Source organism: Squalius cephalus, assembly GCF_949319135.1.
Source record: "Squalius cephalus genome assembly, chromosome: 12".
NCBI classification, from domain to species: domain Eukaryota; kingdom Metazoa; phylum Chordata; class Actinopteri; order Cypriniformes; family Leuciscidae; genus Squalius; species Squalius cephalus.
Window position 1 is genome coordinate 17,929,653 of NC_137133.1, and position 21,099 is coordinate 17,950,751.

General features: G+C 36.6%; 1 protein-coding gene across 2 annotated transcripts in view; it reads left to right on the forward strand.

The window, feature by feature from the left end:
• Positions 1 to 21,099, forward strand: part of ezrb (ezrin b) — a 34,183-nt gene continuing 13,084 nt past the window's right edge. The window contains exons 1-6 of one of the 2 annotated variants that reach the window (XM_079887795.1): positions 1 to 228; positions 2,043 to 2,121; positions 9,544 to 9,627; positions 14,016 to 14,111; positions 17,351 to 17,625; positions 17,802 to 17,885. In XM_079887795.1, the coding sequence (XP_079743921.1) occupies positions 2,110 to 2,121; positions 9,544 to 9,627; positions 14,016 to 14,111; positions 17,351 to 17,625; positions 17,802 to 17,885 (551 nt within the window). In that variant the 5' untranslated portion in view covers positions 1 to 228; positions 2,043 to 2,109. Of the gene's footprint in view, positions 229 to 1,876; positions 2,122 to 9,543; positions 9,628 to 14,015; positions 14,112 to 17,350; positions 17,626 to 17,801; positions 17,886 to 21,099 lie in introns of those variants that run through there. The other variant, XM_079887796.1, reaches the window with a different exon arrangement.

The window sequence follows — 21,099 nt, forward strand, 5'->3', positions numbered from 1 at the left end:
ACTTGAGCAGGGCGCGCTACTCGTCGTCTGCTCCTCCGTTGCAGTTGTGGGCGTCGCGCGCGTGTCTCAAACAGGAACTGGAGTCGCTGACTGTCATTCAGCCGCGCGCACAAAGGTGAGCGAGCGCACCGTCAGCCATATTACCAGCGCCGGACTCTGTGCTGCTCATTTCCTCGGAGGGAGGGGAATTATCGGCCGAAGCTAGACTGAATTTACTCACCGGCTCTGGTAAGACTTGCTCCTATCGATTATCGCCTGGGTCAAAGACCACAACAGTTACTACGTCTATCATTCATTCCCTTCTCTTTGTATGACGCCGCCCAGTTCAAAGAGAAATCTCTACCAACAACAGGTGCTGCTCTGATAATGGGACAGTCTGTATCTTACCATGAAGATGGGCTGTTTTATAAGTCATGAAAAGGGGGAAAAAGCGTTCCTCTTTTAAAGATGAACAGCGTTACCACGGGGACAATTAAGCCAGATGCAAATTTTTATTTAGACAGCCTAGTGATACGCTTGGGAAACGTGAAACGCGCGGGTTTTACTTCAGTTAAGTAAAATATCGAAATCAGCTGATTTTCATTACCCTCGATTTCGTTAACGCTTATCAAACATGCTTTTTTGTGCCGGTGTAATTGGAGCACCGTACTTAAAAACTGTGTTTCCTGCACTATTCAATAACGTCAGTCTTTGGTGAAACCATCGGTGTAATCTGAATCCCGAACGAATGACTCCTATGAGCCAGTTCCTTTCAGGGAATCCAAAACAAACCTCCAGCCCGAAAAATGCAGTCAGGTCACCAAATGAATGATTCTAATGAGCCGGTTCTTTTTAGTGATTCAATAAATACAGTGCGAGCAGCACATTGCTGCCCGAAAACAATATTCTCATTTACCGGATCTTTATTAGTGCATGAAAACGCATGAATCAGTCGGAGGTGTTGCTGAATTAATCTGTTAGCCTATTGCTTTCGTCTTGTCCGACTCGTGAACCTAAACTGTTAGGCTAGTGTGCTATGTTGTAACGTTAGCCTACAGTGTAGACAGACACTGAATGGTTGTTAAAGGGATAGTTCACCCAAAAAAATGAAAATGCCATCATTTACTCACCCTCATGTTGTTCCAAACATGTATGAGTTTCGTTCGTCTGTTGAAGTTATTTTGAAGAATGTTGCTAACCACAGACAGTTGAAAGACCCCATTGACTTCCACAGTATTTTCTTTCACTGGGGTCCGTCAACTGTCTGGTTACCAACATTCTTGAAATTGTCTTCTTTTGTGTTCAACAGAAGAAAGAAATTCATACAGGTTTGGAACAACTTGAGGGCGAGTAAACGATGACAGAAATGTAATTCTTTTTGGGTGAGCTGTCCCTTTAAGTATCCTCTTCCACTATAAAGAACATGTTGTGCAATTAAAATGTTCCATGGATGTTAAATGTTCTTCATGGAACCATAAATGCCAATAAAGAACCTTTAAAAAAAAAAAAAAAAAGTGTACATATGTATAATGAGAAGTAATTCAATGTGTAAGCATTATACTTGTGTAAGCAAAAACTGTATACAATTTATTTGATTTGCTATAGCCAATAATCTTTTTTTTGTTGAAAATAAAATATAATATTCGAGAGACAGCTGAGGGCAGCAAATGCTATGCTATATATATATATATATATATAATATAATATAATATAATATAATATAATATTAGGCATGTGTGAATCTCTTGAGTAGCTTGCTTGACTCTGGTACCGCTACATTTTATAACTGAATATTTGACTGCATTCCCTGTCAAGGGTTGATCTTTGGGAAACAGAGAGTGGAGCAAATATTTGCAGAATGGGGTGGGGACTTTAAGGCAGGCGGTGTTACCTCTTTTGGGTGAGGCTGTCACAATCTTGAGTTCCAGTTTTTAATCATGATTCATTTGGCTGTATGGAGTGCGTCAGGGTTTATTCTCACCCATGTTTAAATGACAGACAGACCGTTTGTGAGTCATTCTCACTAGCGCTGTTCAAACGCGTTTCTCTTCTTTCTGCTCCAGAGGGAGGAGGCTCCGTGGAAACTCATATTATTCTGAATCTTTGACGGGATCTACAACAGGAATCAAAATGCCTAAACCTGTAAGTATTCTACAAGTCTTTTTCTTATTGGTAAAATGTTTGTTTGTATCGAAGGTCTGAGTGTTTAGAGTCGTTTCAACTTCTGTTCAGTGTTTTGAAATGTTCCGGACCATTTCTTTTATGATTGAAAACATGCTTGTGTATCTTGACTTCAACTTAACATGGAATGAAAGTTTGGTTCTTAAACGTCATACATTCAAACCGTTGTAGTTTCTAAATGTTGGGAATTTATCTATAAATCTTTAACTTTATGCAAATTCTGTCTTTGCTTGTCACTCAGTTACTCAGAGGCATTTGTTTCAAGGCAAGGCTTTTGGATCATTTATTCCTGTTTTTGGCTTGTTTATCTTTAACAAAATTTTAATACTGAGAATGTGTGACTTATGTAAGCCTAGTTAAAATGTTTGAAACAAACATCATGTTGAATTTGCTTATGAACACTGAAAACAGCAAGTGCGGCTTGAAGCATGTCAGTTTGTTTAAGATAGCAACAGCGTTGTCAGGAAGAGTAAAGAAGAAATGTCATCATCATCATGCTGCTTCTCATTCATTCCTGGCCCTCAGCACTGCCTACCGAAACACTGAATACAAAAACGCTTGTTCTTGGTGCCATGGTCTGTTTGGATTGGCTGGCAAGTGGAGGATTCGGGTTCAAAAGAGTCATTTTTCAAGATTCTGTCATTTTAGATGCTTTTAAATCAAGATGGGCTATCAGTAATGATTATCTGATAAAATGATTACACGATTAGATTTTTCTAAGAGAGCATGAGAGTTTCTTAATATTTTCCCTCCTGTTTCAGGTGTGTCATAATAAGCACTTTCAGCAGCTGAGGGTGTTTCCTCTCAAATCTTTGTTATCATTTGTTCTATTGAATAATTGATAACTAGACAATGCCTGTCACGCCCTTTGGTGATGTAGTACAAAAGCACATTGTGCTGTAATCAATGTGCTCGTGTGCTCTCTGGCTTTAGCTCATACCAGCTCAACGAAAGACTAACAGAACCATCCAAATCGGAACTTCAGGCTAAAGCCAGTTCAAAGGAAAAATAAGTTCACAAGTTAATTTTTGTCCCTTTTTATAGTACATGAAGGTGACATTTCAAATAAGGCTCACTGGAATTTCTTTTAACACAAATTAGGCCCTGTGATACACCCATCCCATCCTATGATGCAGTTATCATTTTCATGTCCTGCGCCACGTTGTTTAAATAGCAAATGCATTTGCGCCCATTTTTTCGCCCATGGGCGTGCTGGTCTGAAAACGAGGTGTGTTCTGGCGCATTGTTGGTGCATTGCTATTTTGAGGCAACTGAAATAGACTGCGCTATTGACTAACAAAAACATGGTCTAAAGTCAGTGGCACAGTATTTTTTTTTTTGTTATTTAAAGGGCACATTAGTAATATAAGCCTATATGCGGGTGCACAATGCACATACACTTTGCTTATTACACACACACACAGGGACGCACAGCAGCACACAAACATGCCAAATAGTAAAAATGTAAAAGATTATTATTGTGTACATAAAGATATGGTTGAATCCGGCTTGTCCCGTAGATGATCTGCTTGCTCGCTTTAACCTCGTGCATTAGTAGATCCGTTTCCTCGCTAGAGAAGCGTTCAGTCTTTCCGCTAGCAAATTCCGCCATGTAAATAGCAATCCGCCACGGCGCGAGCGCAACTGGCTTTTAAAGGGAATGGGAGATGAGACTCTGATTGGTTTATTGCACGTTACGCCCAAAACACACTCATTACTCATTAAGAGAATAGGGAAAACCCTGTTTAGACCATGTGCCGGGTACGCCGACCATTTTTCCCGTAGTTAAACTAGCAAAAGTGGATTCAGACACGCCCTAAGTGCACTTGCGCCATACGCTTTAGACCATGAGCTTATATCCTTAAAAAAGGGCCTATTATGATTACAGGGGCCTTTTATCGCTTCATAAAGACTTATTTTTATGCAGTTCTTATGAACTTTTACCATAATTCATTTTGTAAACTGATAAATTTTTATGTTTACATATTTATGGCTTGCATAGTAAATTTACTCGATCGCTCCCCTAGTACAGCATTGCTTTTGTGATGCTAAGTGCTCAGGAATGAGTCCCGTGAAACACCAATCTTGATAAAAGAGCTAAAGAATTGTACACAGAAGTTAAAATGACAACACTTTTAACACTAGGGCTGCTCGATTAGGGCGAAAACTATAATCACTATTATTTTGGTCAATAATTTAAATATTTAAAACAATTTAAATCATGATTATTTAACACTATTATTAGTGGGCACTGGGCAGTGAATTTCATGAAATGAGTAACTTTAAATATCAGTGAAATTTCATCAAAAACTAATACTAGGTAGGGCTGTCAAAAGATTAATCGCGATTAATCGCATCCAAAATAAAAGTTTGTTTTTAATAATATATGTGTGTGTACTGTGTATAATTAAATTTGTATATATAAATACACACACATGCATGTATATATTTAAGAAAAATGTTATTTATATATAAAAAAAATTATATTTATATATAATATAAACTATATAAATATATATACAGTATATGTATGCAAATATTTCTTAAATATATACATGCATGTGTGTGTATTTATATATACAAAATAATTATACACAGTACACACACATATATTATGTAAACACAAACTTTTATTTTGGATGCGATTAATCGCGATTAATCTTTTGACAGCCCTAATACTAGGTTAACTAATGTAAGAAAAAGGTCCTCAAAATAATTACATAAGACAAGTAAACAGTCAGCAATACAATAAGAACAAAGAAACTAATTACAAACAAAACAGAGAAATAAATAATCAGTTTAAGTTTTTCAGGAAGATGTACTAACAGTGGTATTCAGATAAATAGCCTACAAAAAAAAAAAAAAAAAGAGTAATCAAATGAAAATAACACTGCATAGTCTTACTGTACGCATTTAATTTAGATTGATCCTTATTAAAGCTACTTAAGTAATTCAGCCAAGATCAGTGAGGGATTTTCCTTTGTCATTTGTTGTTTGATTATCATTAATGACAGTTTTTTTTTAGGCTGCTGTCACTTTAAGAGCTAATGCACCGATCCAATGTTACACGCATTGGCTGTGTACATTTACTTAAGACATAACCCACTGAGTTTACTCCAAAAAGGCATTTTGACATTTTTGACATTTCTATGTGTACGCGTTTTAGGCGCGTATCTGAAGCCCATTTGCTTATCCTTGTTCGGCTCCGACTTGGCTGCTCACACAGAAAGCCACCTGAGGAACAGTGTCTCTTTTGCGGCTTAATGCTCTTTTAATAACACTGTTTAATATTAAACACGTCCCGCAGTTTAGCAACAGTAGACGGCATTTTACAATACTCACTTATTTGGCCGATTTGAATGTTAAGTTTGGGCTTTTAGAGAGGAAAAAAAAAAGCACGCCGCTGTGAAGGAAAGGAAGGTGCACTGGACAATGTGGCAGTGGCACAATAATCGTTTTACCTCGATTATCTTATTTTCATAATCTTTGGAAGCTGAAATCTAAAATCAATTACGATTAATCCCTAGTTACATTATTGGTTGGTTTTGGTTTAGTGAAGGTGGTTAAGTAAAGTTAACCACAGTAGAGCATTAAGCATTTAGCACCTAAATCAGACATTTCATTTCCTAACTTCCATGATAGCCTACATACAATACCAAAAAACGTCTACTGTGTAATTCAGGACACAGTGTTAAAGGGATAGCTCACCCAAAATTGAAAATTATGTCATTTACTCACCCTTGTGTTGTTCCAAACCTATTGTTTCCGCCACAAAATTGCTTGTATTGCTTGTTTCCGCCACAAAATAAAACATTTTAAAAGATAATTGCGACTTTTTACCTCACAATTGCGTTTACATCTCGCAAGAATTGCGAGATATAAAGTCAGAAATGCGTGAAATAAAGTCGCAATTGCGACTTTATATCATGCAATTCTGACTTTATAACACAATTGCGAGTTTATATCTCGCAATTCTGACATCTTTTCTCACAATTGCGATATATCAAGTCAGAATTGTGACTTTTTTTCCTCAGAATTGTCGCAATTCTGAGAAATAGTCGCAATTGGGAGATATAAACTCACAATTGGGAGATATAAAGTCCAATTCTAAGGAAAAAAAAGATGGATTTTTTTTTTTTTTTTTACCTCAGAATAGTTTTTATATCTCACAATTCTGACTTTATTTCTCAGAATTGCGACTTTATATCTCGCAATTGTGACTTTATTTCTCAGAAAATCTGAGAAAAAGTCACAATTCTGAATTTCTGACTTGATATATCGCAATTGTGAGAAAAAAAAGTCAGAATTGTGAGAAAGTCGCAATTATTTATTTATTTTTTATTTATTTATTCAGTGGCGGAAACAAGCTTCCATACAAACCAATCAGCAATGCTATATAAAAACAATTTTGGCTTCTCCAGTTAACCTTTCAGTGAACAGTTCTTAAAAGTTAAGAGCATTTTAATAATCTAAAGAACCTTTTTCCTCTATTGTGCAATGGAAAGGCTCCATGGATGTTAAAGTTTCTTTGTGGAACCAGATGCCAATAAAAAAACCTTTATTTTAAGAGTGTAGCATTGTTTGTAAATTAACAGTAAATGCATATGTGTGTGGTTATATTTTTAATAAGCATTTTCATTTTTCTTATGTTTTAGTCAGACATTTTCAGAGTTTATGCGTCTTGTAATGTAGATTATTTGGTCTGATGACGTTTGTCGCCACATGACGCTAGTTGGAACCTGAGATTGGTGACTGTACTTGATTTCGCCAGTCTAACGCCAGTCGGGCAGCTGAAACCTTTCTGAGAGCAATGCAGAGAAATGGTGAGACTCTATTAAAATGCAGCCTGATGCAGGAGGTGGACCACTGAGAGGACGTTTCTGAAAGAGACCCTTTGTTTGGCTGAGTAAATGGATACCCCTCCATCTCCCCCTCTTTGGCGAGTTGGATGCCAGGGCTTTAAGCTGAACTCTTCACCACTAGATTTCAGATGTACACAGCAGGCCTATGATTCCTTTTCTTTATAATTCTTGACGGTGGATGGTCTAGATCAACTTATGCATTTGTGTTGTTCATTATGTGTAATCACATATTTTGTTAATTAACTAACTAACACCAACCCTGAATGTCCGTGTGACTTGTGTATGTGAAGCCGCTGTCACAGTGCTGTTTTCAGGAAAGGTCCCAGCAGTCCTCTTAAGCTTGGTACAGGACGTTCTTTCTGTGTTATAATGCTTGTGGTGTTGATTGTGCACTACAGCTGATCACAGTCATTTTATATACTTCTATGTTAAAGGAGAAGTTCACTTTTAAAATGAAAATTCTGTCATCATATACTCACCCTCATGTTGTTTCAAAGCTGTATGAATTTCTTTCTTATGCTGAACAGAAAGGAAGATATTTAGAAGAATATCAGTAACCAGACAGTTTTTGGGTCCCAATGACTTCCATAGTATATTTTTTTCCTACTATGGAAGTCATTGGGACCCAAAAACTGTCTGGTTACTGATATTCTTCTAAATATCTTCCTTTCTGTTCAGCATAAGAAAGAAATTCATACAGCTTTGAAACAACATGAGGGTGAGTATATGATGACAGAATTTTCATTTTAAAAGTGAACTTCTCCTTTAAGTAAGACTGGCTGAGCAAAAATGTTGATATTTGATAAATCGATCTTGATATTAATAGTTATACATTAAGTACATGCTTTTATCCAAAACAGCATACACACAAGAATAATACAAAAGTAGTACTGCTTCCAGTACCAGAGGTTCCAGTACCATGGGTTTAGGGTTTCTTCTGATGATGACGGTTGGGAGTTTGTTGTTCCACTGAAGTTCAGTGAGTGTCTGTAGTTTTGGAAAATGACTGTGATGGCATCATCATGCATCATCTGTTTTTGTTATTTCAAAAATAATGAATATGCTATGAAATGGCTTTTTTTTTTTTTTTTTTTTTGCATCAAAACTGTCATTTCAACCAAACCAGTCATTGTTTCAAGGAAAATCTAAATATTTATTTAACAGTCGTAAGAACTAAAACAAAATAGATTTTCATTTAAATGCACAAATAAACCTTTATATGCAGGCAAATATAACTGTTAATTAATGATACAATTTAAATGTAGTGTATGAAATATGTGTCACATGGACCAAACAATGTCCTGACCCAATAGCGGTGATTTATATTTCGAATGATGACGTTTTAAAGGAATAGCACACAGTTATGCATGCATGTTTGTTTATTTATTTATTTATTTATTTATTTTTTACATTTTATATTCCATTGAAGAAAGTAAGTACTGGTCCTTTTTTTTCATAGAATTAAAATAAATGCAGTCTGTATGACTTTTTTTTTTATCATTTTGTGTTATGGTAGGAAGTCATACAGCATTTGAAACAACATGAGAAGATGAAATTTAAGAATATACTATTCCTTTTTTATTAATTGTTTTCCATCAGTGTAAAGAGTGGAATCTGTGTCTGCTCTTAGTTTTGGTCTGAACACTTGTTTGAGTTTCTGTATAGTTATGATGACTTTTCATAGTGGATCATTTGTTTTAAAGCAGTTACTTAATTTAGTAGTAGTTTTTTTTTTTCTCAGTCACCATTATTTTAAACAGTTCTCATGGTAATCATATGAAAATAAATCACTGAATCAGATGTGGGTTTTACGATCCTGCTTAGATGGGTCATGTCAACAATGCTAATTCTTGTCTGTTGGAAACTTCTCTAGACAGCTGTTTTCTTTCCTGAATGAGAACTGCATTTAATACTTTTCTCTAGACGTCACGTGATTTAAAAAAAAAAAAAAAATTTTTTTACTGGCTCTCACAAATGATTCCTTGTTCCTTGATTCTGTGAGTCTGTTGTCTTCATTGTGAGGAAACGCCTCTGTTTCATGTTTCTTGGGAAATGGCTTAAAAATGACTCTTTGTTGTCCCATAAAATGGTGCAAATTTGATTGTAAAGCAGCTTCGGCCTTTTGCCTGTTGACTTTTTCCTGTCAAACATTAACTGTAGAATAGATTGGCATTTCCCCTTTTCAAATAGTGGCTGAGGCACATTGTTCTGCGCCGCCACTTCTGCAGTTTTCCCAGTTTCTTTCAAGCCACATCTATTTGGAGAACCTCAGTCGGGGTCATCGGCTTTCTACACAGTCAGACTTCAATATAGACCATTTCTGTCTTCATCAATGGGCCAATTATTGTGATTTATTTTTTGTCCACATGGTCGTGATGGTCTCATCATCATCAGATGGAAAATTTGAAGTTGTAACCATCTTGTAGTAGATGACCATTTTCTTCCACTGTTCCTGTATTTGACAACACCGATGTCAGCAGTAGTTGCTAATGAAATTTCTCTTTTTATTCTCTCTTTTTAGGTAAATGTTCGCGTCACTTCGATGGACGCGGAGCTGGAGTTTGCCGTTCAGCCCAGCACAACTGGCAAGCAGCTCTTTGACCAGGTATGCAACTAAACCGTTACTCAATGTCTAACTGCATTATAAATACTGAAAGAGCTTCAGTGGTTACAAATGGTTGTCGCAATGTCAACTCAAACTTGCTTTCTGCCATTTTCCTTCAATTATATTATTATAACATGAAAAGAAAATTAGGGATTAACTGAAATATAATATAATTTAAGTTTAGCGAACTCATCGTCATGTTCAAGAAACCAGTTTGAGATGATTTGAGCTTGGTGACGTGTGTTATCCTGCTGGAATTAGCCAACGAATGATGCCACTGTGGTCATAAAGGGATGGACATGGTCACCAACAATACTCAGGTAGACTGTTGTGTTTAAACGATGATCAACTGGTACTAAGAGGCCCAAAGTGTGGCAAGAAAATCTCCTCCACACCATTACAGCACCAGCAGCCTGAACTGATGATACAAGGCAAGATGAATCCATGATTTCATGTTTTCGCCAAATTCTGACCCGACCATCTGAATTGGAGCCTCAGTTTCTGTTCTTATAGCTGACAGGAGTGTCACCAGTCTGTCTTCTGATGCTTCAAGTGTTGTGTGTTCAGAGATGCTCTTCTGCAGACAGAGTGATATTATTTGAGTTACTGTTGCCTTTCTATCAGCTCAAACCAGTCTGGCCTTTCACCTCTGACCTCTGGCATCAACAAGGCATTTTCACCAGCAGAACTGCTGCTCACTGGACATTTACTCTTTTTCTGACCATTCTCTGTAAAGCTGAGAGATGGTTGTGCATGAGAATCTCAGTAGATCAGCAAATACTCGGACCAGCCCGTCTGGCACCAACAACCATGAGACATTCAGAGTCACTTAAATTTCCTTTCTTCCCATTAATTTAACTATTAACAGATTTGAAGCTGTACTGTAATAGTCATGCCATATAAAAATACATTTTGATTTGGTTAATGTATGTGGCTATCCATGGATAAAATAAGTTAAACTTTTAAAAGACACGTCTCGAGACCTTGAGGTTTTCCCTCATTCCACTGCCTATGTCTCGCGTTTGTCGAAGCAAAAACTCGGACTTTGTGAACCAGCCCTTACTTTGTCATACCTATTCATACAATAGAATACGCAAAATGTAACATTGATCACCATTACCATTTATAAATACTCTAGTTGTATAATAGTAACACAATTTATGAGTACACTAATGCACACGTAAACAAATCCATCACAGAGCCGTTAAAAAACTCTTCCAACGAATCTGCTCCATTGTTCTTTCTGAATGGTGACGTGGTGAATGGTGGCATAATGAAAGTTTGGTGAAAAAAAAAAAAAAAAAAAAGTGATTTATTGATATTCCCTTATAAGACATCGTTAAAATAGTCCAGAAAGCTCTTGGATTTAATCAAAAATATCTTAATTTGTGTTCCAAAGATAAATGAAGGTCTTACAGCTATTTATGACAGAATTTAAATGTTTGGGTCAACTAACCCTTTAAGATGGTGGAATACCCCGTGAAGTCCACTTATGGTCGAATGGAACGCACCTCATGTCTACCCAAATGCATTGAGTTGCTGCCATGTGATTGGCTAATTAGATATTTGCATTAATGAGCAGTTGAACAGGTGTACCTAATAAAGTGGCCAGTGAGTCTATAAATATAAATATAATTATACAATTTTTTTTTTTTTAAAGAAAAAAGACAATCAACTTTGCCCTGGGTATAATACTAGTGTGCATGTGAAATCATGATTTCAGCCTATTTTATGTAAACATTGGCTGGTGATGATATTTCTGTTTACAGCTGATGAGATACGCACCCCCGCTTGGTTTTCTGCTAAATCCTTTTCTGACAACAAATATTACCTTATACTGGGTACCTCACTAAACATCAAGTGCCAAATTCTCTGTTGTCTGTTTAGATTTATAATCTGAACTAGTACAATTTACTTTTGATTGCATTAATGTAATAAATTGCCTGAACTATTCATTTTATAACATCAACAGATAGCTAAGTTATGTTTTTCAGCAAATAGTTGGCTGCAATCGATGTGTAATATATGAAAAAGAGACTATTTGATTCAGTTCTTACAAGTTCAGGTTGTGCAACAGACAATGTATACCGGATATCTGCAATCCATCAGTTTAATCCCTCAATGACAGTCTCTCATTCTTTTCCCATAATTCCTCGATCTTAAACAAATGTGTGTCCTTCAGCAGAAGCAGAGAGGAAAAGGTCTGCAAACAGTTATTCAGAGAAATGTTAAAAGGTAAATCAAGAATGCAAATGACAAATTTACATTTGTTTTCAGTCAAATTCTTGTTCAAACAACAAAAAAAGTGCAATGGTAGTACATAGGTTAACCACAAAAATAACTTCTTTACAATCAAAAACAAGTTTGAATCCAATCTTAAATTGGATTATTTGAATATAAAGAATATCAAACATTAATTTTAAAAGTAATGTTTTAAATCATTTGTAATTTAATAATAATAAAAAAACAGTTAAGGACATCACAGGACAAACTCGGACTTCACTGGGCAAGTGCCTGTCAGTAGCTCCAATGCCTATGACCTAATTTAATTACCAGCTTGGTGACATGGGATAATCCCCTGCAAATAGAAGGTCCCACACACCGCAAAAACCTCACAGGAAGGCTTTTTCTTCTTGAAAAGAGCATATCCCTCGAATCATGACTCATTGACCATTACACTGATGTGCTCATTGACTGCCACGACTGTGGAAACAGTGAATAAGGGCCGTCCCTCTCTGAGCACACTCTAGTTTTCCCATGTGGAACAGAACCAGAATCCACTTCAGAGTTATAGTGCTCTTAAAGAGGCAGTCATGAACTGCGGATGGCACCCGGCATAGATGAGAGATTTTCACTGAAGCCTCTGGGAGTCCAGCTGTCCATGCTGGCAAACTGAGTTAAATCCCTGCAAAATCATGGAACTCTAAAGTACAACGTATTAAATAAAATGACACCCAATGTTGTTATCAAATATATCTTAGCAGGATGTTTAATTTAAATAAAGCCTTTTCTTCTCAACGTTCTCTAGCTTCAGTCTTAGAAAGTGGTGCCATGACCCAGGTCTGGATGTGTTTTGTATTTCCTCTTATTGGGTTGAAGCATGCATATTGCTTAAGCTGGTTTTGCTAGTTTTATGTCTTTTAATTGTAAAAAAAATATTCTAGGGATTGTTCTACAATGGTGTTTTTTTGTTTTTTTTTTTTTACTTAGCTTTGTCACTGAGTTTAGAGATTACTAGAACCTGTTGAGCTTGTTTACAACATTTCTGTTGTGTCCTTGTCACCAGTTTGGATCTTCTTTTTTTTCCCTGCGATTTGGCATGGTTGTGAATGGTTAAAAAAGGCAATAGAAAGTCTGATTGGTTGAAGGAAAACTATTGTTGAAATGTTGTTTTGATCAAACGCAGATAAAACATTTGCCTTTCAGTTTCAATTTTCTACTATAATTTGTCCCATATAAGTTCTCTTCTACTACATTCCCACAGAAGAATAAATGCTAAATACGGTTGTTCATAAACACTTTGTTTGGTTACTACGCTGACATGCAAATTATTATTATTATTTTTGACCAAGAAGGCTCCAAGAAGAGGATATTTTGAAAGCGAGTTTGGTTGTGTGCTTTATAAACCTAAATTGCCTGTCATGTCATGTCATGTCATTGCCACGCGTATGTGCACATGCTTTGTGGGTAATTCTTTGTTGTCAATCACCATTCCGCTCTGGACACAGATCTGAGAGCATGAAATTGATTAGTAAATATGCACCTAACACTTCCTGCAGTGCAGTTTGTGTTTCAGAAGTTTACAGATGGTACGTGTTCTGTTAATTGAGTTGTTGTGGATATAGAGAGCTCAAGGCATTATTAAAGTTTACCTGTTTACCTTTATTTGTGTCAAATTAGTTCTGTCAAAAATGTTCCCCACCATTCAAAAGTTTTCAATGTTGTGTCAGTGCAATTTGTTTTACATGCTCTGGAGGTGTAGATCTAAACTCCAGTTGGACCAGCAGATGATGGTCGCTGCAGCATTAGTCAAAAACCGTAATACCATCGTGCACAAAGCCTCTGGGAAATTGTGTACATGCATATAGACCTTTTGAAATCTAAAGTTTTGCCTTCAGGGCTTCTGGTGCTCTATCACACCCATCCCTGCTAAAGCTAATGAGTGTGGATGAGCTAATGACCTATTTGGTGATGGGAAGGCAAAAAAATAGTAATTCAGTATTTATTCTTAAATATACCCATTATTCTGTTTTCTGGGAAATTCAAGCATGTGCCATGTTATATTTCAAAGCACCAAATATACAACTGTCATAAAGCAGCCAACAACCGCTTAATAATTCATTAATCATTTATTGTGTGCTAAAAGGTGTCATCATTTTTCCTGACAGGTGGTGAAGACCATTGGGTTACGTGAAATATGGTACTTCGGACTACAGTACATGGACGGCAAAGGGTACCTTACATGGCTGAAACTTGATAAAAAGGTAAGACTGATGATTGTCAACACCATGATATTCTGATTTTCTCTACAGAATGTGTTTTGATAAACCTTAGTCAGGGTTTTCGTTTTCATCCTCGTAAAATTCAATATGGCGTCTCTCCTGACTACAGTCTATTACTCTCTGTTTTCATAAATGTATTTGAATTATCCTCATGCATACATTTCCACTCCACATACAGTACATGCCTTTAACCTGCTGGACTGACACAGTTAGTAGGTTAAACATTTGAGTTATGTGTTTCCTTGTTGTCTTTGTACACTTGATGCAATACACTTCGAAGGAAAGCGGAATTCCTTACACATGGAAATTAATTACTTATTGTCACACGGCAATTACTACACGGCAATAGATGCTGCTTCCAAACGCACTCATTCGTGTTTGAGCGCCCTCGGTTTCTATTTATAGTGTGTTTTTAAAAGGGTTGAGCATTTTAGCCGATCGCAATCATATCTGTGGAGCGTGTTAACGCAATGGCCTGTCAGAGATGCTAGTCAGTAAGTTAGTCTTAATCTGCTTAAAACAGATATAAAACACACAAGGTTTTGTACAACACGAGTCACACACTCGCAAATCATTTCATTACTACCAACAAAGTACAAACATTATGTAAGTAAGAGATTTATTGCACAATTAAGACATATTTTTTTTATTATAACAAGAGTTTTCGCGATAGTACAGAATTCAGTGGGTTTGCTCTTTAGAGATTGACAGCCATAATTATTATAAAGGGAGGTTTGTTTTCTTCTCTTGGTTTGTTTATAATAACCCATTCACAGTCTGATTACAAGTTTTTCATGCGGCTAAGTACACAGCAAAGTTTCTGGATTGACAACCGTAATCAAACTGCAATGATTAACGGATAACTAATGAACAAGTATTTGCTCTGGTACTAAAATTGGTACAGAGAACTGCAAAATTGTACTGGTAGTATTGACTACTGAAATGTTGGTACCGTGACAACCCTATTTTGGATTATGTTTCAGTCTGCTGGTTTTTATGAATTATTAGAATAAGTATTAGGTTTGTTTCAAAATGTAAGCATTAGCAGCGGCTGCTTTAACATTGGCGGTAACAGACCTCTGGCTCTACAGACAATGGTCCTTTAATATTTCCTTTTATAGAAATTGTAAAATGGTTATCAGGAGTGGACAACTAACAGTGATATGCTTTAGTGTGTCATCATGAAATCTAATCTGAGTTACTAATCGCAATCTAGTTCTAATTAGAGGAAGACGCATTGACATCCACATAGTAACACAAAATACCCAAAACTGAACCCAAACCCCAATGTATAACTATAAGCTACTTGATTAAATCTGACTGAATACAGATGACTGAATACCAGCTGTTTTTGAATTGGTGATATGGTCACCACAATAAATATGCACCACTAATGTGTGCAGTGTCAAAATTAGACCAGTACAACAAACAATTATGAAAATAGAACTTAAATTGTACCTAAAAAAAGTGATTTTCAAATTTTTAAGTGACTCTGGTTTTACTAGATAACTATGACCAGAAATATACAGTGTCCTAGAAGGACTGTATTCTAATAAGGTGTGAAATATTTGAGCAAATGCAGGTCATAAATGAGGTTGTAACCACCATAAATCAGGAGCAGTAAAACAAACAAAAAATCAGAAGAAACTTGTTTGGCTTCATTCCTCTCATAAACGCCTCACAGATCAGAGCTCAAATGGACGACGAGAGAGAGAGCACTTGTTTAACCCTGAAATAAAAGAGAAGCTTTAAGGGCTCCCTGTGGTTTTTATACGGTAGTTATATTGTAATAAAATTGGTAACTCTTTACAATAAGGTCCCATTAGTTAATTCAACTGAATTCACTCTGTTAACGTTAGTTAATAAAAATACAGCTGTTCATTGTTAGTTCATAATAGCTCAGGTCCATTAAATATCAACAGATGCAATTTTTTATTTTAATAATGTATTAGTAAATGTTGAAATTTAACGTTTTAATTAAAATTAATAATTGATTTAGAATAGTTTTTCATTGTTAGTTTGTCTTAAAGGGGTGGTTGATTATGATTTCACTTTTTTAACGTTAGTGTGTAATGTTGCTGTTTGAGCATAAACAACATCTGCAAGGTTACGAAGCTCAAAGTTCAAAGCAAAGGAAAACATATGCATTTAAAGAAATCGTTTAAGGACTACAAAAAACGGTTGGTAAGGGACTAACTTACTCGACATTCCTCCCGGGTTAGTGACATCACCAACCCTAAAATTTACATAAACCCCTCCCCCGGGAACGCGATTTATAGAACATGCTAATCAGTGATTAGAAGATAACTACACATTTAAGCTACCTAAATTAATCAACTAACCGTTCACTAATGTCCAGTTGCATTCAACATGTTGTCACTTCTTCTTGAGTCTCTCCATCATTGTCTGACTCCGGTTTGAACATAAACATTGACATTTTCAGTGCATGTCTGTGTGAGGTAAAAGAACACATGCCATTGTAGCTCCGCCCCCTGTGCTGAGAGCAGCAGCTCAGTTGCATTTAAAGGGACAGACAAAAACGGTGCGTTTTTGCTCACCCTCAAAAAGTGACAATTTTAACATGCTATATAAAAATATCTGTGGGGTATTTTGAGCTAAAACTTCACATACACACTCTGGGGACATCAAAGACTTATTTTACATCTTGTGAAAAGGGCATTATACCACCCCTTTAACTAAGGTAGTTAACTAATTACAGGGAAATATTACAAATATTAATATTTACTCACTCACTCACACGCACACACTCACTCAATCTTTTTGGCCAAATTGGGAATCACAGCAAACCGGGAGCTTTATCACATTCTAAATCACTTTTTTTTCAGGGAACATTTCATCCCCCCCACATCCCCCAAAATTGTGTACCTCTCACACAGACTCACAGAGAAATACAAATAGTGCTGTTTTACTATATAAAAACGCTCTTGGCACGCATGCTGCTTGGTCAGTCAGTTTTAAGCACCAAAACTAACTGGTGTACAGATAAAACCATTCAAATTAGAAGTCAGGCTTTTAGAGAATTTGACATTTCTGAATTATTTCCATCAGTGCTTGAAATCCTAACATATGTTGGAGCTTCATAGACAACAAAGGAGAACTATAACTGTAAAAATATATAATCTGCTGTGGCCTAAATGTGCATATTTGGATTGTGATACATTCATAATAGTCAACAAATGAAATCAACTAATTTCTTGCAGGTCTCCGCGCAGGATGTAAAGAAGGAGAACCCCATCCAGTTTAAGTTCCGGGCTAAATTCTTCCCAGAAGATGTGTCGGATGAGTTGATCCAGGAGATCACTCAAAAGCTGTTCTTCTTGCAAGTGAAAGATGGCATTCTGAGTGACGAAATCTACTGTCCTCCAGAGACTGCGGTGCTTCTGGCCTCCTATTCAGTGCAGGCCAAATTTGGTGATTTCAGCAAGGAAATGCACAGGCCTGGATACCTGACGTCAGATCGTCTCCTGCCCCAACGGTGAGAGACAGAGGCCTGGCTTAGCCGGGGCATGTCCTCCTGGACTTGCATGATTTGAAGTCTGCTATCATTTCTCATCAATACTTTTGTTGGTTCCAGAAAACGAATGAAGGTTTAGAAACAAGTCCTTGTTTGTCTTGTGGTTTCATTGTCCATTTCCACATTGTGTCCTGCAGGGTTCTAGATCAGCACAAGCTGTCACGGGACCAGTGGGAGGAGAGGATTCAAGTGTGGCACGAGGAACATCGAGGAATGCTCAAGTAAGTTGACTTCCTCGCAAAAGCTATCAATGGCCCCTTTATTATGACATCTTCATCTTATCTGACAATTGCACACATGCAGTTTTGTGTGTAATTGTGCTTTTTGAGTAGTCGTCTTGAAAAGAAGGTTATAGAGTATTGGGTTTGCACACATTCAACACAAAGGCTTTTCAGTCTCTTGAGAACAAGGTGGTCGGAGGACAGTGTAATGCTAAATGTAGATTTTTAAAATGCCTGTAGAGAATCTTAACACATCAGTCAATTGGACAGTCAGGTGTATTTATTGACTGATGCCTATTCAAGGCTCGAAATTGCGACCATTTTGGTCGCATATGCTCCTGAAATTTAATCTGTGCGACCTAAAAATATATTTGGGAGCATTTGTGCGAGTGCAAATAATGGTTGTGGTGCGACCTGTTTTCATTTTTCTAAAAAACGTTTGCAAATTACTTCACAGTGTGTAGTGTGCCTTATGTGCGCTGATACGCGATGGCCGGACCGTCATTCTATCCAACGCTATATAACCAATCCCGGGGTTTTTCCTGCATTGATTTTTTTTGGCGGCCGCCAAAGCCTTTTGATCGGTGCGTGAGTGACTGCTGCGCTTGACGAGAGAAAGCCCCGGCCGCGCGCGCGCACTCTCACGTCTTCAAACAACACGAGCGCTGTCTTGCTCTCTCTCCCTCGCGCATATTAATCAAAATCATTTGACACGATAGAAAAAGGGCGGAAGACCGAAGTTTCACGTGGAGCATTCGGAGATTTTTTTCTCCTAAATTACCGTGGAGTGTGAATTGTGCTAAAAAATAAACTACCGGGATAATCACACAACGCTTGCCGTATGCTACACGTCCACTAATGACACGTCCGATTCGCGAACTAATGACTCATTTAAACCGATTCACTTTAATGAATGGTTAAAACAACTGATCTGTCCAACACACTCACGAGACGTCTGAATCGGTGTATAACAAATCGGTACCACTTTACAATAATGTTCCACTTATTAAATTCTAGTTAACACAGTTAACATGTACTATTAATAAACTGCACTTTGTTAATTTGTTAACCATTGTTAATGTAAATTTCAACATTTGGGCTACTAGCCTACATTATTGATTTTTATTTATTTATTTGGTAACATAGTTAATGCACTGTGAAGTAACATTAATGAACAATGAACAGCTGTATTTTTATTAACTAAGATTAACAAAGATTAATACAGCATATTAATAGCAATAGAGTGCCAAGTGCCAAGCAAAAAATGCAGGGATCAGGTTCAATTATTAAGGCTTTTAATCGGCAGGATACGTCAAATATAACCATACTGTCTATGAATATAACACCGCATACACCATCGCCAAAAAGAGCTTGCCTTCACTAAATTTATGTCAAATGACAAATCATGTGCCAATATCATCGGGGTGATAGAGCCAGAAGACCAAATTTCAAATCTTGGCCACAGGATGAAATAAAATCTGTTAATATATAATTTGTAGTTGTGGTGCTCCTTAATTTTTGGTGGGTGCTCCTAAATTTTTGCTGGTGCTCCTAACTTTTTGAAGTTGGGAGCACCAGTGCTACCAAGTAAAAAAGTTAATTTCGAGCCCTGCTATTAATTGACTTGCTTGATAAATCATTCTATAATCCAGAGTGGTTTGACGATATACGTTATGCCATGCAATGATAATGTCAGTTGGTAGAGATTATGTTTTGCCATTTATGCCGCATTATGTCTGCGGCGCAATTTCAAATATTCCAGTGTGAATCTGCATACTATAGTTTGCAATCTGTGTCACAGTGTAGACAGCTATAAACTTGGTATAACTGTCTGTAGTTTATGGTTGATAATGTCTCAACTTTCCATGTTAACATTCAATTCATAACATTCATAATTCAAAAATGTACAATTCAAATGATTAGCAATTTTAAAACCTCTAATGTTATATATCCATATAAAAAAGTAAATAATCATATCAGGATTGTTTTAGAATTATATATGATTATATATATTTTTAATAAATAAAGTTGTTGTTTTAATTTTAGGTTAAGTTACTAATTAAAGGAGAACTCCGGTCAATTTTAACATTGAGCTCATTTTTTTGTACATTTGGAGTGCTGTCAATACAGAGAACAACGACAAAAATCGGTGTTGCCTACACCAAGTTATTCTATTTTTAAAATTTGCACCCTGTTGACTTCAATAGGGCAAGTACTAAACCTGCTTTTAGCCTCTTAACATCCTTGATGTGTCATTACAAGTGCACAGAAAATGTGAGTGATTCCTTCAGAGTGAACACGAGTGAGTCTGACTGCAGTATATGTGAAAGATATGTATAAAAATGATGTTATTTAAGCCAGCGCAAATACCTTTGTTTACATCCTGTTTTTCGGTTGAAGTCCAAAGTAGTCGATTGCCGAGTTCACGCGCGTGATCATAGGTATTAAACCTATGCGTGTGAACTCTGCAATCGACTACTTTGGACTTCAACCGAAAAACAGGATGTAAACAAAGGTATTTGCGCTGGCTTAAATAACATCATTTTTATACATATCTTTCACATCTACTGCAGTCAGATCCACTCGTGTTCACTCTGAAGGAATCACTCACATTTTCTGTGCACTTGTAATGACACATCAAGGATGTTAAGAGGCTAAAAGCAGGTTTAGTACTTGCCCCATTGAAGTCAACAGGGTGCAAATTTTAAAAATAGAATAACTCGGTGTAGGCAACACCGATTTTTGTCGTTGTTCTCTGTATTGACAGCACTCCAAATGTACAAAAAAATGAGCTCAATGTTAAAATTGACCGGAGTTCTCCTTTAAGTTATGTGCTTTTGTTATTATATCTTCTCCATGTAAACTACAAAAACGTGAATTTGTGAAAACGGTGACGTCATGCATGTGTATTGCGTGTTCAGTCTAGGCGGATAGTGTTTCTTCACAAAGTGACATCGCCAACTACTGGTCTGGCATGAATAATACAGCGTTTAGTCATTTTTCGGGGATCCATGTGAACAGGGATCATTTTGACCACGTTGTCGTCTGTACAAAGCATAAACCTTTCTGTTTTTAGTACATGGCTGTCATGTAAACATACCTTAGTTAACAAAAACAACACAGAATAATATAAAAATAATTTAATTCTCTGGATTATGGTTATGTAATATCTAAAATATTATTTAATGTGTAAAACCCTAGTTGTGACTACATT